The sequence below is a fragment of the Mustela erminea genome, chromosome 4 (assembly GCF_009829155.1).
Source record: "Mustela erminea isolate mMusErm1 chromosome 4, mMusErm1.Pri, whole genome shotgun sequence".
NCBI lineage: Eukaryota > Metazoa > Chordata > Mammalia > Carnivora > Mustelidae > Mustela > Mustela erminea.
In genome coordinates this window covers 112,404,720-112,425,391 of record NC_045617.1, presented here as the reverse complement: position 1 = coordinate 112,425,391, position 20,672 = coordinate 112,404,720, and the positions used below count along the sequence as shown (strand labels likewise).

General features: G+C 38.7%; 1 protein-coding gene across 4 annotated transcripts in view; it reads right to left on the bottom strand.

Annotated features, from left to right (window-relative positions):
• Positions 1-20,109, bottom strand: part of SMAP1 (small ArfGAP 1) — a 173,465-nt gene extending 153,356 nt beyond the window's left edge. For all 4 annotated transcript variants that reach the window (XM_032340400.1, XM_032340401.1, XM_032340402.1 and 1 more), the window contains exon 1: positions 19,762-20,109. In XM_032340400.1, coding sequence (XP_032196291.1) covers positions 19,762-19,879 — 118 coding nt within the window. In that variant the 5' untranslated portion in view covers positions 19,880-20,109. The remainder of the gene's footprint in view (positions 1-19,761) is intronic.
• Positions 20,110-20,672: the final 563 nt, after the last annotated feature.

Sequence of the window (20,672 nt, the reverse complement as noted above, 5' to 3'; positions counted from 1 at the left end):
TGTACCTGATTGTCTAGTGAACCAGCACATAAAAGGTTAAAAGAAAATAACAACCTTTTTATCCTGAGCATTCTACAAAGTATTCTTGCGCTCAGAATCTACTCAATTACATTATTTACCAAATAAAATATAATTCACAAATTCTTCCTGCAAAGTAAAAAACAACAACAACAAGAAAAAACCACTAAGTGGTTCTGAGTGCTTTAAAAACAAAACAAAACAAAGACCCACAAATCCAACATAATTATCATACCTTTACTCATTTATCAAACCCTTATTTTGTACCAGACGTTACTTCATCACAAGCTCAGTTAACTCTCCTAACTCTGTGACAACAGGTATGGCCATTTTACATATGATGACACAGAGGCTTAGAAAGTTTAAATACCACACTCCCACTATAAGAAAGGAAGGAGGGAGGGGTGAAAGCGAAGAGAGGGAGAGGAAAAAAAATCACAGAAGTAGCAATGAGAGCTAGGATTTTAACACAGAGCAGTCAGCCTTCAGACTCTTTGTTTTTCGCTACTGAACTAGTGTCCTCTCAAGGACAACAGCAGAGCAATGAATCTAACAACTCACAGTCAACTAAAGGAAGAATACTAGAGGAAAAGTTATTGTAAAACTTCTTAAAATATATTTATTTATTCTTTAAACTTTGGAAAAAGGAATATGTAAATAAGTTCAAGTATCACAAGGCAGTGAAAAACTTTAAAATCTACAAAAACTACAAAAAAAAAGTATTCCCCTGCCATTTTTCAAATGTTGATTTACTTTGGCAAAGAAATTAAACAGTCACAATAGGGGTGCCTGGGTGGCTCAGTGGGTTAAAGCCTCTGCCTTTGGCTCAGGTCATCATCCCAGGGTCCTGGGATAGAGCACCGCATTGGGTTCTCTGCTCGGCAGGGAGCCTGCTTCCTCCTCTCTCTCTGCCTGCCTCTCTGCCTATTTGTGATCTCTCTGTCCAATAAATAAATAAAATCTTTAAAAAAATAATAATAAGGGCGCCTGGGTGGCTCCAGTGGGTTAATCCTCTGCCTTCGGCTCAGGTCATGATCTCTGGGTCCTGGGATCGAGCCCCACATCGGGCTCTCTGCTTGGCAGGGGGCCTGCTTCCTCCTCTCTGCCTGTATCTCTGCCTACTTGTGATCTCTGTCTGCCAAATAAATAAATAAAATCTTAAAAATAATAATAATAATAATAATAAATTAAAAAATAAACAGTCATAATAATTTAAGGATTCACTATCATCAGGATGGTACAGAATAAAAGGAGAAAATGGAATGTACCTTAATTTTAAGAAACAACAATCCTTGTTTCACCTGCCTGTCCTAAAGTTTAAGCCTCGTCAAACCTGCTTCTTTCTTTGTTCAAGGGACATAGCATCATTCGAAAACTCAGCTTTAAAGTTCAAAAGTTTAGGCAAGCATATTACAGCTTTCCATTATTTTGTTTACTCTTTCACAAATATTCTAGTGCTTTATACTTCCAAAAATTTCCCTCTCAAGCACAAAGATATACAATATTTACAAAAATCCCTCTTTTTAAAGCTGTTCTCAGCACTATTTACAGATTTATCACAGAGATAACATTTGCTTTTAGATAACACCTGAGACACCAACCAACAGCACTCTACATTTTGAACATGTTTACATTTATTGCCAAATCTGTGTTTAAAAAACCTGGCTAAGTAAATATTTAACATGCAACCATTTCTCAATGTGATTACCAATTTTTTTCTTAATATCCGATCACTAAACAGATAGGGTTTGGTTAAGCACAAGAATGCAGAATCTACCACCCTTCTCATTGTATAGAATATAAACGTAAAGAAAAAGAAAAAATTAAAAAGCTGAGAGTTACCTTTTGCAAAGGTCAAGGGTAACATATTGATTTGTGGACCAGAAAATAACAGACCAGATAACTTCGGTTCACTCCCAAGTTCTCTCATTGTTACAAAGTTTTAAGCAAGTCATTTAACCTCTCATGATTGGTTTCATGACTCTACTAGGAGATAAGAGCAGGTGAATGACAGACCTCTTCTTCTCTAAACTTTCTATAATTTCATACTCATTAAAAAAAAAAAAAAAAAGTAGATCAAAGCGTGAAAATCTTCCCAAAGTGCTCCACCATTACTTACTAGTCAGGCTTATAGAATCTAGGAGTGAATGCTGCTGCCTACCACTATACTCAGAGGAATGAATGTTGCCTGGTATTTTGTATTGTGGCCCAATGACTGGTCAAGAGAAAAATGTGAAAAAGACAGCCAACCCCTACCCCCCAAATGAAGGGGCAAATCATAAAAGAAAAAAAATGGACAATAAGCACATTAAAAATGATTAATTTGGGGGTGCCTGAGTGGCTCAGTGGGTTAAAACCTCTGCCTTCAGCTCAGGTCATAATCCCAGGGTCCTGGGATTGAGCCCATGTCAGGCTCTTTGCTCAGCAGGGAGCCTGCTTCCCCCCGCCCCCTGGCTCTCCGCCTGTCTCTCTGCCTACCTGTGATCTCTGTCAAATAAATTTTAAAAATCTTAAAAAAAAAAAAAAAAGATCACTTTTAAGAAATAAAACAAACAGTGTGATAACAATTTTCACCAACCATATTAAGATAACTTCTCAAAAATATGAACACCAGTGACAGGCTGTGTGCAGTCAACCAGTCTTCGTATACTACTGGTAGGAAGATAAACTGGCCCCAAGATTCCGGGCAATACTAATCAAACAGGCTTTAATCTGTACACTCTAACATATACTTTTCACATATAAGACCCTGAGGAACTAATTTTGCGTGCCCAAAGCTTTGACAACAGGACTGTTTGTAACCACAAGTTCAAAAGCAAATGCCCATCAATGAGGGGACAGATTAGTTTAATATACTTTTATTTTAAAAGTACTTACTATTAGCAAGAATTTTATGCAGAGAATAGATTTAAATGCCCTACAAAGTCCCACTATCCTTATTCTCTGCAAATGACTTCATAACCTAATTGTCCCTTACATTTCAGACCCCTGTTACTGGCCCCTGCCATATAAGCTGATCCTCATTCTTCCTGACTTTTTCTGCTAAAATTAAACACTTCATTCAAATTTGTTTTGAATCAAATTTTCCTCCATATCTTCTATAAATATTTTTAACTATATAAGCTACTCTTCCTTCTTAGAAACCTTGCTTGTTCTTAGCCATGGAAAAGGAACACCTACTTGTTCCTGCCACTCTCCTGCCTCCACGCCACAGTGATCAGGGAGGGCATATGGCCCACGCTGGGCCAGTTCATCTCACCCAGGAATACAGTAAATGAATCCAAGAGACAACCACCTGTAGGAACCAAATAATAGGTCACATAGACTTAGGAACTAGTGAGGTACAGGCAAGCACATGAATAAGGGAAAGTAGCCAATAAAGAATGAAGCAGGCAAGAAAAATCATGTGTTATAGACCCAAAGACACATAGAGAGCCAAAACAGAGAAAAATGCTGCCTGAATCCATCTCAAGCTATGTACATCCTATTCATTCTGATATGACTAAGACAGAAACCATGGTAGGTATTGTTGATTTGCTCATACAACATCTATCCCACCCTATTTCTGGTGTGCCTTCCTGTAGTCAGATGATGTCAAGCTAAGAAGCTCTATTTCTCAGATTCTTTTGTAGAGTTCTGAATGAGAATGTTTCCACCAATTAGATGCACTTATGCAATATTTGAAATCAAAAGTGAGGTGATTATCTTCCTGCCCTTTTTGGCGATTTCCTGTAGGAAGGCACGATCATAAAATGTCTGGTCTCTAGCCTCTTGGGTGTGAAGAAGCATTTTTGATGTGGATAATGGATAGACCCCACACTCCAGTACCTAATCACCGGTTTATAGATGTTGTAAGGCAGATGTAGCCTTCTAATCCCTGGACTACAGCTAATTTGGTGTTTTCTTAAATTCAACAGTTCTAGTGACAGCCTCAGGGATAGTGGTTCCCTGGAAGGTCAATTCCACTGTTACCTGAGAGTCATTCCTACTTTTCTACCCTTTCCAGAGCATTTGTAAGCACTTGATTTCCTGTATTAAAGCATTTCTGTTAACACCTAGAATGTTCTGTTTTATATGCTAAAGCCCTATTAAAACGATCTCAACTTGAAACATACAAAAAGATTATATGATTACAGTATTCAAAGTCAGTGGCTTTTATAAATCTGATTAAAAGAAGTTTTACATAAGCTTTAAAAAAAGTTAGAAAATGAGAAATACTGGGTGAGGTCTTATTTTCCAGAAAGAGAATCACTAAAGTCATTTCATCACCTATGTAATATTTCTAAGTCCACTGAGATAAATTAGGTTTTCCTATATTGCTTGTATTGTGGTTATCTTTTGTAGATAATGTCTTAAACTGGCAATACACATTATTCTTCTGCCCAGGATGCTCTGCCCCTCCTCATCTATTCATTCAACAAAGAGTTACCTAGTGTAACTTAAGTGTCAGAAACAGAAAAAGACAAAAATCCCTGAATTCTTAACATTCTACAAAGGGAAATGATATTTAACAAAATTAAGTATATAGGGGCACCTGGGTGGCTCAGTCAGTTAAGTGTCTGAGTTAGGCTCAGGTCATGACCTCAGGGTCCTGGGATCAAGCACCACACAGGGCTCCACCCTCAGCAGGGCATCTGCTTATTCCTCTCCCTCTCCCGTTCCCATGCCTGCCAACTCATGCACACGCACACATTCTCTCTCAAATAAATAAAATCTTTTTTTTAAAAGATTTTATTTATTTATTAGAGAGATGGAGAGAGACCACAAGTAGGCAGAGCAGCAGGCAGAGGGAGAGGGAGAAGCAGGCTCCTCCACCAAGCAGGGAGCCCTATGTGGGGCTCAATCCCAGGACCCAGCGATCATGACCTGAGCTGAAGGTAGCCACTTAACCAACTGAGCCACCCAGTGGCACCAATAAATAAAATCTTAAAAGAAAAAAAAAAAATCAAATATATAACTGAGTAAGGACCTAACTAAGTAAGGAGGGCCAGCCATATGCAGGTCTGGAAGAACATTCTCCAGGGACAGGAAATAGCAAATGTGAAGGCACTGAGATAGGAGCCAGATGACTATATTCAAGAGCACGGAGGGCAGTGTGGACCACTGTAAGGGCTCTGGCTTGGACTCCAACATATAAAAATAATAAATAGTTTCTGGTGCAGCAATGACATGATCTAACTATCAGATTTAACTTTTTAAAGATCACTCTGGCAGGGCACCTGGGTGGCACAGTCAAGTTGAGCATCTGACTCTTGGTTTGGCAGACTGTGATCTGAGGGTTACAGGATGAGGCCCATACTGGGCTCCAAGTTCAGCGCAGAGACTGCTTAGAACCCATTCTCTCTGTCTCCCTCTGCCCCTTCCCCCTGTGCTCGCTCTCTCTCAAATAAATAGATAAATAAATCTTCAAAAATTTTTAAAAATAAATAAGCAAAGATCATTCTGGCAACTGTATTAGAATAGGCCACAGCAGGCAAGAATAAAAGCTAGGAGACCAGTTGGGAGAATACTGGAGTCAACATGGAGATAAATTCAAAGTTTGGAGCCAGAGCAAAAGGGGAGAGTAAAATGGGCAACATTGCCCACAGAGTAGGCTTAGAGAATGAAGATCAAGATTTCAGTTAAGACATGTTAATTTGGAGCTACTGAATGCACAGCCACATACAACTGGATGTTATCACTATGGAGTTCGGGGATAAGGTCTTCTGGTCTGAAGGTATATAACTGGGAATCGACATAGAGTCAATAGTTAAAAGCAAGAGACTGGCAAGGGAGTGAATAAAACAGAAAAGAAGTTCAAGAACTGAGTCATATGAGGCAAGTCTCCCTCCTCTTCTGATTAAAAGAAAAAAAGAAAAAAAAAAAAAAACAAACCACACCAATGCCCAGTGCTATTTTGCTTAAGTTAATTCTAGTTCTGTTTCTATGCTCTACAATGGAAAGTTCTAAATAATACAGAAAGCTTTGCGGTCAGGATTCACACAATTTACACAACTTCAATTCATATGGCAATTAGCAGCTGTGCTTTACACACAACTGGTGTTCATAAAATACCTGTGAAATGGGGCACCTAGGTGGCTCAGTTGGTTGAGGGTCTGCCTTCGGCTTTGGTCATGATCTCAGAGTCCTGGGACTGAGTGCCATATCAGGCTCTCTGCTCATTGGGGAGTCTGCTTCTCCCTCTGCCTTTCACCCCACTTCTGTTTTCTCCCTCTCTCAAATAAATCAACAAAATCTTAAAAAAAACAACCTGTGAAATGAATACTCCTTTAAGTAACCCTTGGATAAAATCCAAGACAATAACGATGAGCATTAGAAGTTCTGGTGTATTTTCATGGTTTGTGCCAGTTCTTTTCAATGTGTTCTTGAAAAACAGGGTGATGGAGAAGTAAAATTAGAACATACATTACTGCGTTTTCAAATACTTTTTTTAATTAATTTTTTATTTTTTATAAACATATATTTTTATCCCCAGGGGTACAGGTCTGTGAATCACCAGGTTTACACACTTTACAGCACTCACCAAAGCACATACCCTCCCCAATGTCCATAATCCCACCCCCTTCTCCCAAACCCCCTCCCCCCAGCAACCCTCAGTTTGTTTTGTGAGATTAAGAGTCACTTATGGTTTGTCCAAATACTTTTTAACAACAGCTATACAGCACTAAAACAGTGCCATGATAATCCTTTTCTGACCAGCATCCTAAAATGATTAAGGGCCTATCATAAAGAGCCAACAGTTAATGTAATTATTCCTTAATCACACTGTCTTTGTAATCATAGTTTGATTTTTTTTTTTAAGCTTCTTCTGTTCTCTTGGTATGTTTACACAGACTCTGAACATATTAAGAACAGCTGATATATATTTAAAAATAGTCATTCAGTATAAGATTACCTTATATCCAGAAACATACTATCAATCAAGACTAGTTAATCAGTGCTATTCTTCCAACTGGGGGAAAAAAAACCCTGCAGACAAAGAACTGAACATATTTTATGTGCAGAGAGGACCCCTTACTTATTGGTAGTTTGAGTTTATTCCTTAAGCACAAAAACTAAAAAATTTTTTCTTAATTTTTATTATCAAAAATTTTCAAATACAGAATGGAAAGAAAGACTAGTATAGTGAATACCCACATACCCACTGTCCAGGTTCAACAATTGTTAAGATTTTGTCATATTTTCCATTTTTTATAAAGTATGGTAACTTCAGGCATCAAGATACCTCTTTTTCAGTATGAATTCCTAAAAAATATAAATTTTCTTCCTGTAACCACAATATTATCATAACTACTAAAATTAATAAGTTCTCACTGTCATCTAATATTTAGTATGTATTCTATTTCCCACAATTCTGTTTCCCCACAAAATTTTTTTGTAAAGATCTTTTTCAAAAAGTATCCTCTCAAGAATCAGGGAGGTGTGGTTAGTTATATCCCTTAAATTCCTTTTGACTTAGAAGAGTTCCCCTCCCAATTTTTTTCATATCATTGACTTTGTAAATATTAAACCCAGTTTTAATATAAAGAGTAATTACAACCTCCATTTAAAATATTTTCAAGTGACACATACATGTATTAAATGTCACTGATCAGTATAATGTTCCTTACTTCATGTGAATTCTGAAAATAATTTGAACAGGAGTATCAACATCTACCACAAAGATTATAGGTCAGTTGAGTGGGAATGGTTTATAAATCTGCCCCTTAGCTGGGCTAACAGTATTATTTGAGACTGATCTCTTCTCAAAAGCTTCAGAACCTTTTAAACTAGAAGAAGTTGGAATAGATCTGATGAACAAGTTTATTGAAACTGAACATAATGTTACTTTAGCCATTTATATAGGTTATACATATATCCATAAGCTTTATACATTCATTTAAATATATGAAAATATTTTTACATGTTTTTCCAGTTATTTTTAGATCTCACAAGGTGTGAACTGGCAGCCTGAAGGCATTCTTCCGCTATCTGAAGCATTTTTCACTGTGAAATTTAAGAACCTCAACTTTTTTTTTTTTTATTTTTTTGCCTTCTAGTATATCTTGTAAGTTTTTCTGGACAGCTGGAAATGATGTACTGGATAAATGTAACTGCTGTGAACAGTTTTGGTAATGCAGTGGAAAAGCATCCCAAAGTTCTATCATTAGATCTCAGTCTTTCAATAAGCCTCTGCCTCTCTACTATAAGTTTCTCAAATATCAGTGCCCCCTACCATGCCTATTCCATTCCCCATGAGATGGGATGGCTAGAATAGGCTGGAATCGGCATTTCCCTTCTCTCCTGTGAAAGGCTACAGTATCTGGAGTTAGATATTTCCCTTCCCCTAAGTCAGTTAAGCTCTAGTTAAATAGTTTCTCCAGAGGGCAGACCATGCTAAGAACAGAATGCTCTGGTATAAATTTCCCTTTCGTTCCTTTTCTTACTTCCCCTGACAGAAGCATTAGATTTTTCTCCCATATTCACTGTTTAAGCTCCTAGAGATAAAACTCACAAAAGTATGGGGACTGTCCCCATAACTACACCCCCTATAGTTTTTGACTCAGATTTGTCCACAGCGAGCTACAGCAACTTGTCAATTACAGTTTTCCTACCCCAGTACTCGTTCTCACAGAATTATGACTGAGTTGTGATCCTCTGTATTCGCTGATCTCACCTATTCTGGGGACAGCAGTTTGCCCTGTGACCTCACTTCTCTGAAAATCTAAGATGAGATGTTGATTTTTCAGTTTGCTCAGCTTTTTACATGTTGTTAGGACGGAGTGGAGACTCGAAGATCCTTCCAGTCTTGAAGCCAGGGTAGAAACTGGAAGCCCCCTCAACCATTTTTTTTTTTTTTTTGAAAGCTAGACAAACATTTATTTTAGGTAAGAACCTTTGTTTCCTGTTGTTTATTGGCATACTTTACCAACTAAGTTAAAAACACTCAAAAGTATAATTGCCCAAATTTGAGACAAGAAATAAAAGGCCAAAAGAGAAGGCAAAAACCTGATAGCCTTGTCTTATCTATGGAAATAAAATCATTGTCTCCACTAAAAAACAAAGCCCAGATAACAACTTATTTTCAGTAAATAAACAACAGAAGGGAAACTACTTCTGCACAATAGTTGGGCACAATTTCCACAATTAAAAAACATTTATTTTAATCTAAAAATATGGGAAGAGTTATAGTAGAAACAGGCTAGAAACCTTTGCTTATAGAAAATAATAATGCAACTAAAAAAGGAAACCACATTACAAGAGAATGTGTCTCTATCAAATATTTGGACAGTTTGAGTTTGGGGTTTTTTTGGTTTTTTTTTTTTACTTCCTAGAGTAAGTACATCAAAAAGGTAACTCACATAATCAATTACAACTTTAAGTTAAAAAACACTTAAAATTCAGAAAAATTCACAACAATAAAACTTAGGGAAAATCTAGAGGAGGAGTTTTCTTATATCTGAAACCTTGGACAACTCTCTTAAGAAGTAATTAGAAGAGCTAAAGAGTGTAATGCTAAGTGAAGGTAAGTCACGGAAAGACACCCTATGATTTCACTCATGTGTAACTTAAGAAACAAACACATGAGCAAAGAAAAAAAGAGAGAGACAGAGACAAACTAAGAAACACTCTTAACTACAGAAAACAAACTGATGGTTACCAGAAGGAAAATGGATGGGGGATGGGTGAAATAGGTGATGGGGATTAAAGAGTAATGTACAGAATTACTGAATCACTATACTGTACACCTGAAACTAATATAACACTTATTTTTTTAAGATGAGCTTGTTTTTTACTTTTGTATTCAGTTTTTAATTTTAATTCCAGTATATCTTTAAAAATAATAAAAATAAAGTAATTGGAAGAGAAAACAAAAATGTTTGTAGGTCTAATCATACATGACTTAAGATTCAAATTTAACATTTACTGACTACCTACTTTCCCTCAAACCATACATGCCTCATGTCCATTATACCATGCAACAGTAACACAGACAATCCTATTAATATATCAATATTTATTAAAACTATACAAATTTAATACTAAAACTGTACACAGAGGGACATCTGGGTGGCTCAATCAGTTAAGCACCTGACTTCAGCTCAGGTCATGATTCCAGGGTCCTGGGATGAAGCCCCTCCCCTACCCCCAAAATCAGGCTCCCTTCTCAGCAGGGAGCCTACTTCTTCTCCCTCTCCCTTTGCCCCTCATCCCCTCCCTCCACTCATGTTCTCTCTCTCTCTATCTCAAATAAAATCTTAAAAAAAAAATTGCATCTTCTAATCCATGAACATAGTACATCTCTCCATTTCTTTATGTATGCTTTAATTTCTCTTAGCCATCTTTGTTAAGTTTATGGTATACAAATCTTGCATTTATTTTGTCAAATTTATTCCCAAGTTTTCGTATGTTTATGCTATTGTAAATAATTTTTATTTCAACTTCCAATTGTTTGTTGCTGGTATACAGAAATAGTTAACTTTTCTATATTAACCTTAGTGAAACTAAATTATTGATTCTAATAGGGTTTTTTGGGTAAATTTCTAAAGATTTTCTACATAACTCACACTGTTGCAAAGAGTCTGTTAAATGATTCTTAACATGCATATTCTTTTAAAATAATTCCTGTAAGAACTCCTAATTTGAATTGTACTAACTTCACTATCCTGTGCCATGTTAAGTACATGCACAACAGCACCTTTAATAAAAATGTAGATTCAGTATGTAATTTTTATCACAAATCCACCTGTGGGAAGCAAAATAGTGATCCCCAAAGATGTCCATCTTTCAATTCCTCTAATCTGCAAATGTGTTACCTTCCGTGGCAAGAGATACTTTACAATTGTATTTAAGGACACTGAGGTGGAATTATCCTAGATTATCCAGGTAAACCCAACGTAATCACAAGCAACCTTAATAGAGCTACAGAAAGAGATGTACTGATGCAAGCACAGAAAGGCAGAAAGAGACCTAAAGATAACACACTGAATCTGGAAGAAGGGGTCATGAAGCAAACATCACAGATGATTTCTAGGAGCTGGAAATGATGAGGAAACAAACTTATTTCGGATTCTAACCTCCAGAACTATAAGATGATAATTTGTATTGTTTTAAGAAACTAAGTTTGTGATAATCTGTCATAGCAGCAATAGGAAATTAATATGCTTGTGATGATCATTTCTCTTTAAAAATTGTACTTCTGCTAGTTTTTTTGGCACTATTCACCATTACCATCCTTCACCAAAAGCAACTTTCAAGAGTAGAAATGCATGAACTAAAAAAAATCTAAACTAGACTAAACCATAATTTTTAATGACTGTTCTTGTACTGGAAGATAAAGCTATCCTAAATATGACTTCCCACAAAAGTTTTAAAATCCCCTTTATTTTCTTTTTAAGTTTGGGTTCAAGCTAATCACTGGTCCTTGAAATGCACTCTTTACAAAAGATCAGTGATAAACGTCTGAAAGTCTTATCATCAATCACTCCTAAAAGCAATCACTTAGATCTCTTGTAAAAGGGAGACCAAAAATTGTCAAGGGGAGGAGGAAGATGCAAAGAGAATGGAGAATTACTAGAAGGCTTACAACTCTCTGCCTTTAAGATTCTCAAAGTCCTCACATTTACCATTCAAGATGTACATAAGCATAAAATCAGCAAATATTTCCAAAAGCATCTTATCAAAACTCTGTCTTAAGTGAAATTTTTAAAATCATTTCTATATGGTACTAAGTATGACTAAATGGTGTGTATGTATGGTACTATGTTTGACTTAATGTATGGCTATTTATGGCTGTACAGTCTTAAAGTATGGCTTTAGTAGATGACTAGAACAGGTAGTTATTTCTTTGATCTCACTGGCATTAAAGGGAAAAAGATTCAAACAAAAAGAGTCCTCAATCTATGAGGAATACTCTTGCAAGTTATATGGTATGGCTTGCGATAAAGATAATACTAGGTAAATCTGCTCAGGTAGACCTAAGTCATCAGTGAAAAGCTTTAAAAAGTATACAAGTTCGACTACGATCGAAAGTTCAGTAAGTCCCTAAAATACAAACCCTTAATAATACAATTTTTTAAAATTAGTAATAATAGTAAATACCAACATAGAAGTGACAAGAAGGATGGGTTTCAGAAAAGAACACAGATCACATCAGAGTTGAAATAAATCTTTGCAATAAGGCTCACAGAAGGGACAACTGGTCACCAAATGAGGCAAAGGCTGGATTCAAACCTAGCTTTACTAACAATCCAGGTCAGGGCTCTTTCAATTCTATCAAGTTATTCTTATGGCTTAAAAATCCAGGGTAGATGATCAGTACCTGACCTAAGAATAGAACTGCAGAAAGAGAAAACAAAGAAACTATATGGAAGACCAAAAAATAAAACACACACACACACACACACACACACACACACACACACACACACACTACAAAAGGATTCATCAAAATATTCAATTTGTAGAATAAAGTTTAGTGACCAGAAAAAAATTCTGCTTTGTACTAGTATTTTGAAGTTATGGTAGTTCTGCTATTAAAAGCAAAGAAATAAGACAAAGACACTGTCCATGCTGCAACATATTTGGCCATTACCTCAGAAATACATTGTCAGCTTTAAGGTGATAAGTCTCTTCTATCACAAGATTTCAACTGCAAAAGCATGTGTTTTATCTTCCATGCCATCAAACATGCAGTTAAATAGCTCTGGAGCTAGATATTATAAATTCAAATCCTGGGACACCTGGGTGGCTCAGTTGGTTAAGCGGCTGCCTTCGGCTCAGGTCATGATCCCAGCGTCCTGGGATCGAGTCCCACATCGGGCTCCTTGCTCCGCAGGGAGCCTGCTTCTCCCTCTGCCTCTAGCCTGCCACTCTGTCTGCCTGTGCTTGCGCTCTGTATCTCTCTCTATATATATAACAAATAAATAAAAATCTTTAAATTCAAATCCTGATCCTACAGTCCATCTTGCTACTTCCATATCATCCCAATAAAGCCAGAATTTCCTCTAATGCTAATACCTGCTTCTCTGGGCAACCTGAGATACAATGAGATTCTAATATATCCTGGACAATATACTGGAGGAAAATACATATTATCAAATATGTTGTGAGGTTCACAAAACTACTCATCACTGTAATTTATGTATTACAGCAGAAGGATACCAAGCATAATTAGCAAAGAGAAAAGGTGCACGGAGCAAAGTTCAGGAGAAAACAGGCACAAATGTCCAGGTGTCCCCTTCTGGTGGAGTTGCACCAGACACACTTAACTGTCTTAGTAATGATTTCTGACAAGTGTGAAATATTACCCATTAGAGACTCATCAGAGTCTCATTAGAGAATGATACCTAGAGTACTGGAGGGAGGGTGAGAAGGGAGGGTTGTCACATAGGCACCCTTGCCTAGTAGATATGGAAATTCCAGACTCCCAGAAGGAAAGCAGACATTTAAAATAAACCACACAATTGTACAAACAGTTCGGACACAGTAACTGACTCTTACCACTTAGGGTAATGAGATCTTCCCCAAATCCAAGTTCCCTGATGCCAGTCAAGGGCCAAATTTGCAAGTAAGGCCTGCTTCCAAAAGACTAACAGATTAGCAGATCCTTTAAAGCTTGGACCTTATCTACCTGTTCTCTGCTTTATCCCCAGCTGCTATGCCTGAAATACAGTAACCTTAGGAAAGTTACTTAAGTTCTGTGTGTCTCAGTTTCCTCATTTGTAAGATAGAATAGTATTACCTACCTCAAAAGGTTGTTTTGAGGATTAAATGAGTTAATATATTTAAAGTGCTCACAACATTGCCTGACAAGAAGAAAGCACCATATAACTTCTGTGTATGTGTAATGTTATTACGTGTTTTCTTTCTTTCTTTCTCTTTCTTTCTTTCTTTCTTTTGAACTTCCAACCTTATCTCTTACCTTCTTCTCCTCCTTCCTTCCTATCTTTTTCAAGTTACGGAGCTTTACCAACACTAAACTTTTAATGAGCTACAGTCTATGCATAGACCAGAATTTAACACATCATTGTCTCTTGTCTATTGAGATCCCTACCTAGTTTGTGGACCATACCCAGAACTTCTAAAAACACACAACAGTATTTGACATGAAATTTAAACTTTGGAGTGCCCAGAACATACTGATTTACCAACAAAATTATATATAGAGATACAGATATAGATACAGATAAAAATGTATACTAAATCAATTCTTTACAGGGGTCAGAACGTAAGGCAGTCAACAAAATGGCCTCCAAGTTGCTTTGCTCTTCTATTGGGAAATGGAAAAAAAAGTGAGTTGATTCTATCCAGTGAAGACTATTAGCAATAGTCATAGTAGTAACAACAGTAGGAAAAGACCTGAATTTATAAAATATATAATTAGAATGTCAAACATTTGCCTTTGCCTTAAAGAGACCATGGGTTCAAGTCCTTGTATGTCAATAAAGGTTATATAATATGTCTTGTGCAGGGCTATGTATATCTTGTATTGAAATCAAGTAATGAAAGATTTTAATCTTTTTAAAAAAATAACAAAGAAAAAGAACTAGGAGGGGAAAAACGGAAGGGGACAACATGCAGCCCAAGTTTTAAACTGATGAGTCAGATAAAGGTCAGTGGTTTCTATCCCAGCTCTGATACCAGGGCTCTACACATAATCACCAGAGAAAACCTCAAGATCAGCAGAATTATAAGAACAACAGACCCATCAAACTGAAGGTTATTATTTTGGGGGAACTTTCAGATTTACAGTTCTCTTTAGATGAATTATAATCAGATTTCATTTATATATATTTATCCCACAAACATTAACATCATCATAAATATCATTTTCTCAGGGTGAACTTTACTTTTTAGTATGAATTACTTTAAATTAAGTTTATATGAGAACTCTTAAATATCAAACACTTAATGAAAATGCTCTCCATCCTCACTGCCTTGTAGTAGATTCCTGGTTTGAGTCTCACAACCTTCACTTCATGTTTCTACATTTAGAAATTAGAAAGCTAGAAGACTCTCTTGCCGGCAAGGTGCTGGACATATGTCTATCAGTTATTTGCATGTGGAAGGCACAAGTTCAACAAAGGCCATCTTTCTATAGTAAGGGCAATTGACAAAAATGTCTAATAGATATCGAATGGCTGCAGTAACCACAGTCCTGGTTCCCCCATCTGTTCACCAGTTTCATGGTGAGAAGCAGCTGTGGCAGGTGGTTGCAGTAGCAATGGTATTAGTATAAGGCCTTGAAACCACTAGTCCAATAGTGGCTCCCTGATTTTTGCTCCTCCAGTCCTTCCAATGTAAGCATCCTATTCCTTCAAACAGCTACAGCCGTTCTGTTTCCTGCCCTATACCCCAACCTGCAACCAAATGACATTAGGTGAGTTCAGATCCTTATACTCTTGCTCACACTACTGTTATAATTAGGTGACATGCCTGGAATCTCTCACCATTTCAGTTCTTCCTGACCTGCTACTATCAAATCTGGTCATGCTTAGAGAAAGCTTACCCTAAAAAGGCCACATGTAAACCTCTTATGTTCTCTTATATCCCTGTACCTTGTATGTGCAGCTAACTGTGCCCTTCAATTTGTTTTCCATATGCTGAAATCCCACTCTACTTTCAGAACGTAACTCCAACAAGACTCTCCTGTGAATACTTCCCAACAGGGTCACTCCACACGCCCATATGTGAACTCATTTCCACATATCCTGCTGCCTGCCCTCAGCTCTGTACTCATTCACATTCATTCAAGGAGTTACATTAACCTACCACATTGTGTAGAGGGCTGGGGATACAAGCCTAAACAAGACAAACAAGATCTCTTCTCTCTTATAGCTATTAATTCAACAGGGAAACAGATTACCCAATAAAACCAAATAATGTTTAATTACAACTGTAGTAAGTACAATAAAATATTCAGGATGTGTCTTAACATATAAAGGGAAGCCTAACCTAATATGGGAGAATCATTTCCCTTCAAGAGACATTTAAGCAGAACCTGAATGATACATAAAACTGATCAGGCAAAAAAATTGTTAAAGAGCTTCCTAGGCAGAAAGGACAACATGTGCAAAGGTCTTGAGGCAGCATTCTAGGAACTATGAAGATAACCAACAGACAAAAGTCAGATGCAATAGGGACAAAAGCCCAAACTAGGAAGGGAGGATACTTCTTACAACCACTATTATAACACCTGGTACACTGTTTTGGAATTATTCATTTACAAAAATGCAGTCCTCATTACAAAACCTCCTTTAGGTCTTACTAATTTTCTTAGCCCCATAATCCAACAGTCCTTTGAGGTGTCCCCTCAAGTTAAGATCTGTGGAATGAAGAAATAAGTGCTTGATCTGGGCAAGGAGCTTACCCTCTTAATAAGAGACAAGTGAAACAAAACCAATCCCTTAAGGGTTCAAAAGCCTTATGTTTCTGACTATCCCAAAACTTACTGGGCAAGAGACACATTTTCATGCCAACACATGTTCAAAATCAAAATTAGTATTAACCATGAATTTAAATACTAAAAACTAAACTTTACATTGGCAAGGGGCCCTAAATCCTCACGGCTCCATAAAGTGCCACCAACTAATAACCAACAGAACTGCATTAAATCTCCCACAGAGTCACAAATAAGGCTAGGGAGAGGAAGTGCTGATCCATCTGCCTGTTCTTATTCTCCAGTTGCTCAACAGATCTGGAAAGTGTCGGATTATAAGCAGGAACCTGGCACCTATGCCATCCTTTTCTCCTTCCTTACTTCCTAAATAATGTCAATTCAGAAAACACACACACTGGTGACTCAGTAAGAAAATGTCAAAATCCAGTTGATATAACTTTGCCAACTATTATTATAAGTCAAGAGAACAGAGTAATCTTTAGCCCTAGACTTTAGTCTTTGGTACATGTTCTCAAAGAGTACTGGGGAAGTATTTTTTGGGAAAAAAAGAAAATTGAGTTAATTAAGAAATAGCTTCAAAAACACATGAAAAGCTTGATGTAGTTTATTAGACAGTGAGGAAAACATTAATACATATATACAGTATGGAACCTCTTTATAATAGCTGATATGCAGAATAAGAACTGTTGCCTGTCTTTTAAAGATATATTTAATCAGAATTTCACTACCTACAATTACTGTGTCATCTGGCATATGTAAGAATAAATCCAAAATCATTTAACAAGCCAAGAACTCTATTACAAGAGCTCTATAATAGGGTCAAAACATATAGAACACTTAAAAATTTTACAAAATAAATTTAACTTTATCAATAGTTCAATTATGTCAAATTTTTGAACTACTAGAACTATGAGATCAAGTCTAGTTAAACTTAACTGTGATATTTTTTCCTGGAAGACAAGATAAAACAGTGAAATAATTTAGAAGACCATTTTAATATTATTCAAGATTTAGTAGCATCAAGGAAAAACTAAGAGTTTTTCCAAATGATGCCTGGAGTTCATACCCTACACACTGCATCCTCAAACTCCTGATGCTAATCTCTTTTCTTCCCCTTTCTACATTTCTCAAAAACAAATCCACAAACAAAAGACCAAACAAAACCAAAATAAAACCATTCACTCAATATATATCTATGGACCTCAGTGGCAATACAAACAGCAAACAAAACTAATGCTCCCTTTTCCTTCAGTTACAATAAAATTTTTGTTTTAAATTAAAAAGCACATGATTCTCCTCTCCTCACTTTAAAAATGAGAATGAAAATGTTACCATGTGGCCCATAAAGGATTTTTCAAAACCTATACATTTTTTAAAAAAGATTTTATTCATTTGACAGAAAAATATACAGTGAGAAAGGGAACACAAGTAGTAGAAGAGGGAGAAGCAGGCTTCCCACGGAGCAGAGAGCCCCATGTGGGGCTCGATCCCAGGACCCTGGGATCATGACCTGAGCTGAAAGCAGAGGCTTTAACCCACTGAGCCACCCAGGTTCCCCCCAAGGCAGACCCTTAATGGCTGAGCCACCCAGGTGTCCCAAAACCTACACATCATTTTAAGAAGCATTAGTGAAAATCTGATTCTATATAGTACTTTTTTGGGAACAGAAATTTAAACAAAAATTATTTTTCACTTATTTCTATACCTAATGAAGGTACTAACTGAAACTGTTACTATTCAATTTTTAATAGATTTAATATATACTAACATCTCTTTTTAACCATGTTACTTATCACTCAAAATGCAGCTCATTTCTTTTTCTGGCCTTTTAAAGGTCCCATTTTTCAGTGTTTTACTAGTGCAGTGATGAGTAAGTGAGCCTCAATACAGTATTCCACCCCCCCCCCCAAAAACCACACACATAATCAAAATCAAGCAAACAAATACTGCCATAATAATCAGGCATTTTTAACTAATCACCTTAAAGGTTACAAAGAATAAAGGTAAGGTTGGGTCAGTCAAGTTACTGTGATACTGAAAAGTGCTTCTAAGATGGTCTAGTTAAACAGTATTCCCACATGATCTTCCAGTAATCAGGTACCTGTTGTGGTAGTGAAGTGACTTGCTGAGGCTGTGTGGCTTGGTCTAATCAAACATCGTCAGCCTACTGAAACGTGACTCATTGATACAGTATTGAGGAAGAACAGGAAAGCTTCAAGAAAAGTCTCAGTCAGTAACAGAAATCTGAAATGACAATTCTCAAAGCCGGACTCATGCTTTGGAGAACTACCCATTCTTCATCAAATAAACAAACCAATTAGCAAATAAGCAAGATCTTTTCCTAAACATATGACAGGTTTGTTTTTAAAAGTCTGAAACATTTTTCTCATGAGATTATTTATAAGACATTAAATATAAATCAGATCTCCAAACCCAAACATATAGGCTAAAAATAGTGTATCTATTTTAAAGGCTGAGGCAGAAGCCCTCCAACGGAACAAACTAAAATTAGGGTTTCTGTTGTTTTTTTTTTTTTTCAATTTCTGGATCTTTAAAAAACGCACCTTCAACGTTTTGAGCCACACAAACCAGTGTCCACATGTTCTCCCAAACCAACTGGGTAGAGATAATCTAATTATTAAAACCTTCAGGAACATAAGCCCACTATCCAAGAAATTCATATTATGAAATTCCTCCTCATTCGGGTTAACACCCAGACTTAAAAAAAAAAAGAAAGAAATTACTACTACTACTACAACTAAAGACCCCTCCCCAATGGTCTCAGTACAACTCCAACCCACCAAAAAAGACCACCACACTCTTTGTCAGGAAGAAGCAAAAGCCCTGTACACAGCTGTCAGGTGGGCAGGCAGGTAGGGCTCCACCTGGGATACGGAGCATCGGAGCCCTGAGAGGGACGCCGCGGTCACTGGGGGAGGGTCGAGGCGGACACCGAGGCTAAGGGTGGCCCCACCCACGGATGTGCCTGCGAGCTGAGGCGGGAGGAGGGCAACCCTTAAACCCTAAGCACTGGCCAGGCAGTCGCCCCGCTCCGCGCTCCGAGCCGGGCTCCGGCTCCGGCCCCGGCCGGGTGGAGGGTCCGAGCATCGCGACGCCGGCACCGGCTCTGCCCCGGGGTCGGGAAGGACGGGAGGCTAGGGCTAGTGCCGGCGCCCAGGGGCCTGACCTCGCCGCCGCCTCTGGTAGAGGTGAGGGGCCACTCGAGCCCGAGCCCGCCCTCCCCTCTGGGCCGGGGCCGGCTAGGCGCTGCCGCGGCGTCCGCTCCGGCCCCAGCGGCCGCGGCGACGGGAAGGTCACCCGCCGCAGGAGGCCCCGACGAGGGGCGGCGACGTCCGCGCTACCTTTGGCCTCGCAGTCGGCGCAGTACTTGTTGTCCTCCTCCCTCAGCAGCTTGGACAGGATGAGCTGGTGCTGCTCGTTCAGCTTCTGAGCCTTCTCCCGGCAGGAGCGCGTCGCCATCTCGGCAGCGGGGCGGGAAAGAGCCCGGGGCAGCTACGGCGGCGGCGGACTCCGGCAGGGGCTGGACAGCGTGAACACACCTGGAGCCGCCGGGACCGCGGGCGGACTCAGCCCAGGAAGCGGCGGCGGCGGCGGCGGCGGCGGCGGCGGCAGCTGGAACTGGAGGAGGAGCGGCGGCGGCGGTGGCAGCGCCGACGTGTCCCGCCTCCTCGCCGGGCCGGCCCCGCACGCACCACCAGAGCAGGCGAGGGAGGGGGAGGGGGAAAGAGGGAGACGGAGCCGAGGCTTCCGGGTGGCGCCGCAGGAAGGAACCCAGGCGCTGGGCGCGTTGCGCATGCGCCGATCTTCCCGGGAATCCTGCCCGCGGGGACTTGCTGCCCTAGGCCCTTTGCCCAAGGTGATCCGAAGAGGGTACGTCGCACTGCCTGCTGTGGGCTTCCCCACTTTTGGGATGAGATTGTCCCAGAGGGCCTCGGGTAAAACCGGGTTAAGGAAGAACCTTTACAAAGAGGTGACTTTCACTTCCTCCCTTGCCTTTGCTCTTGCCGGGGCAACATTGGAAATGCTGAAATAAAGTGACTACGTGCATTCGTGTATTCATTCATGTTTATTCACGTGCAGTTTTGAAACAGGAACTATCCTAGAAGTTGGAGGACACAGGTAGGATAGAATAGTTAAAACAGCCCCTTACATTTTAAGGGAGAGAGGTAGTCTGGTAGTGACATGTATTAAGGGCTAACATTTATTGAGTGGTTACTCTGCCAAGAACTATTAACCTGTTTAGCCCTTATCA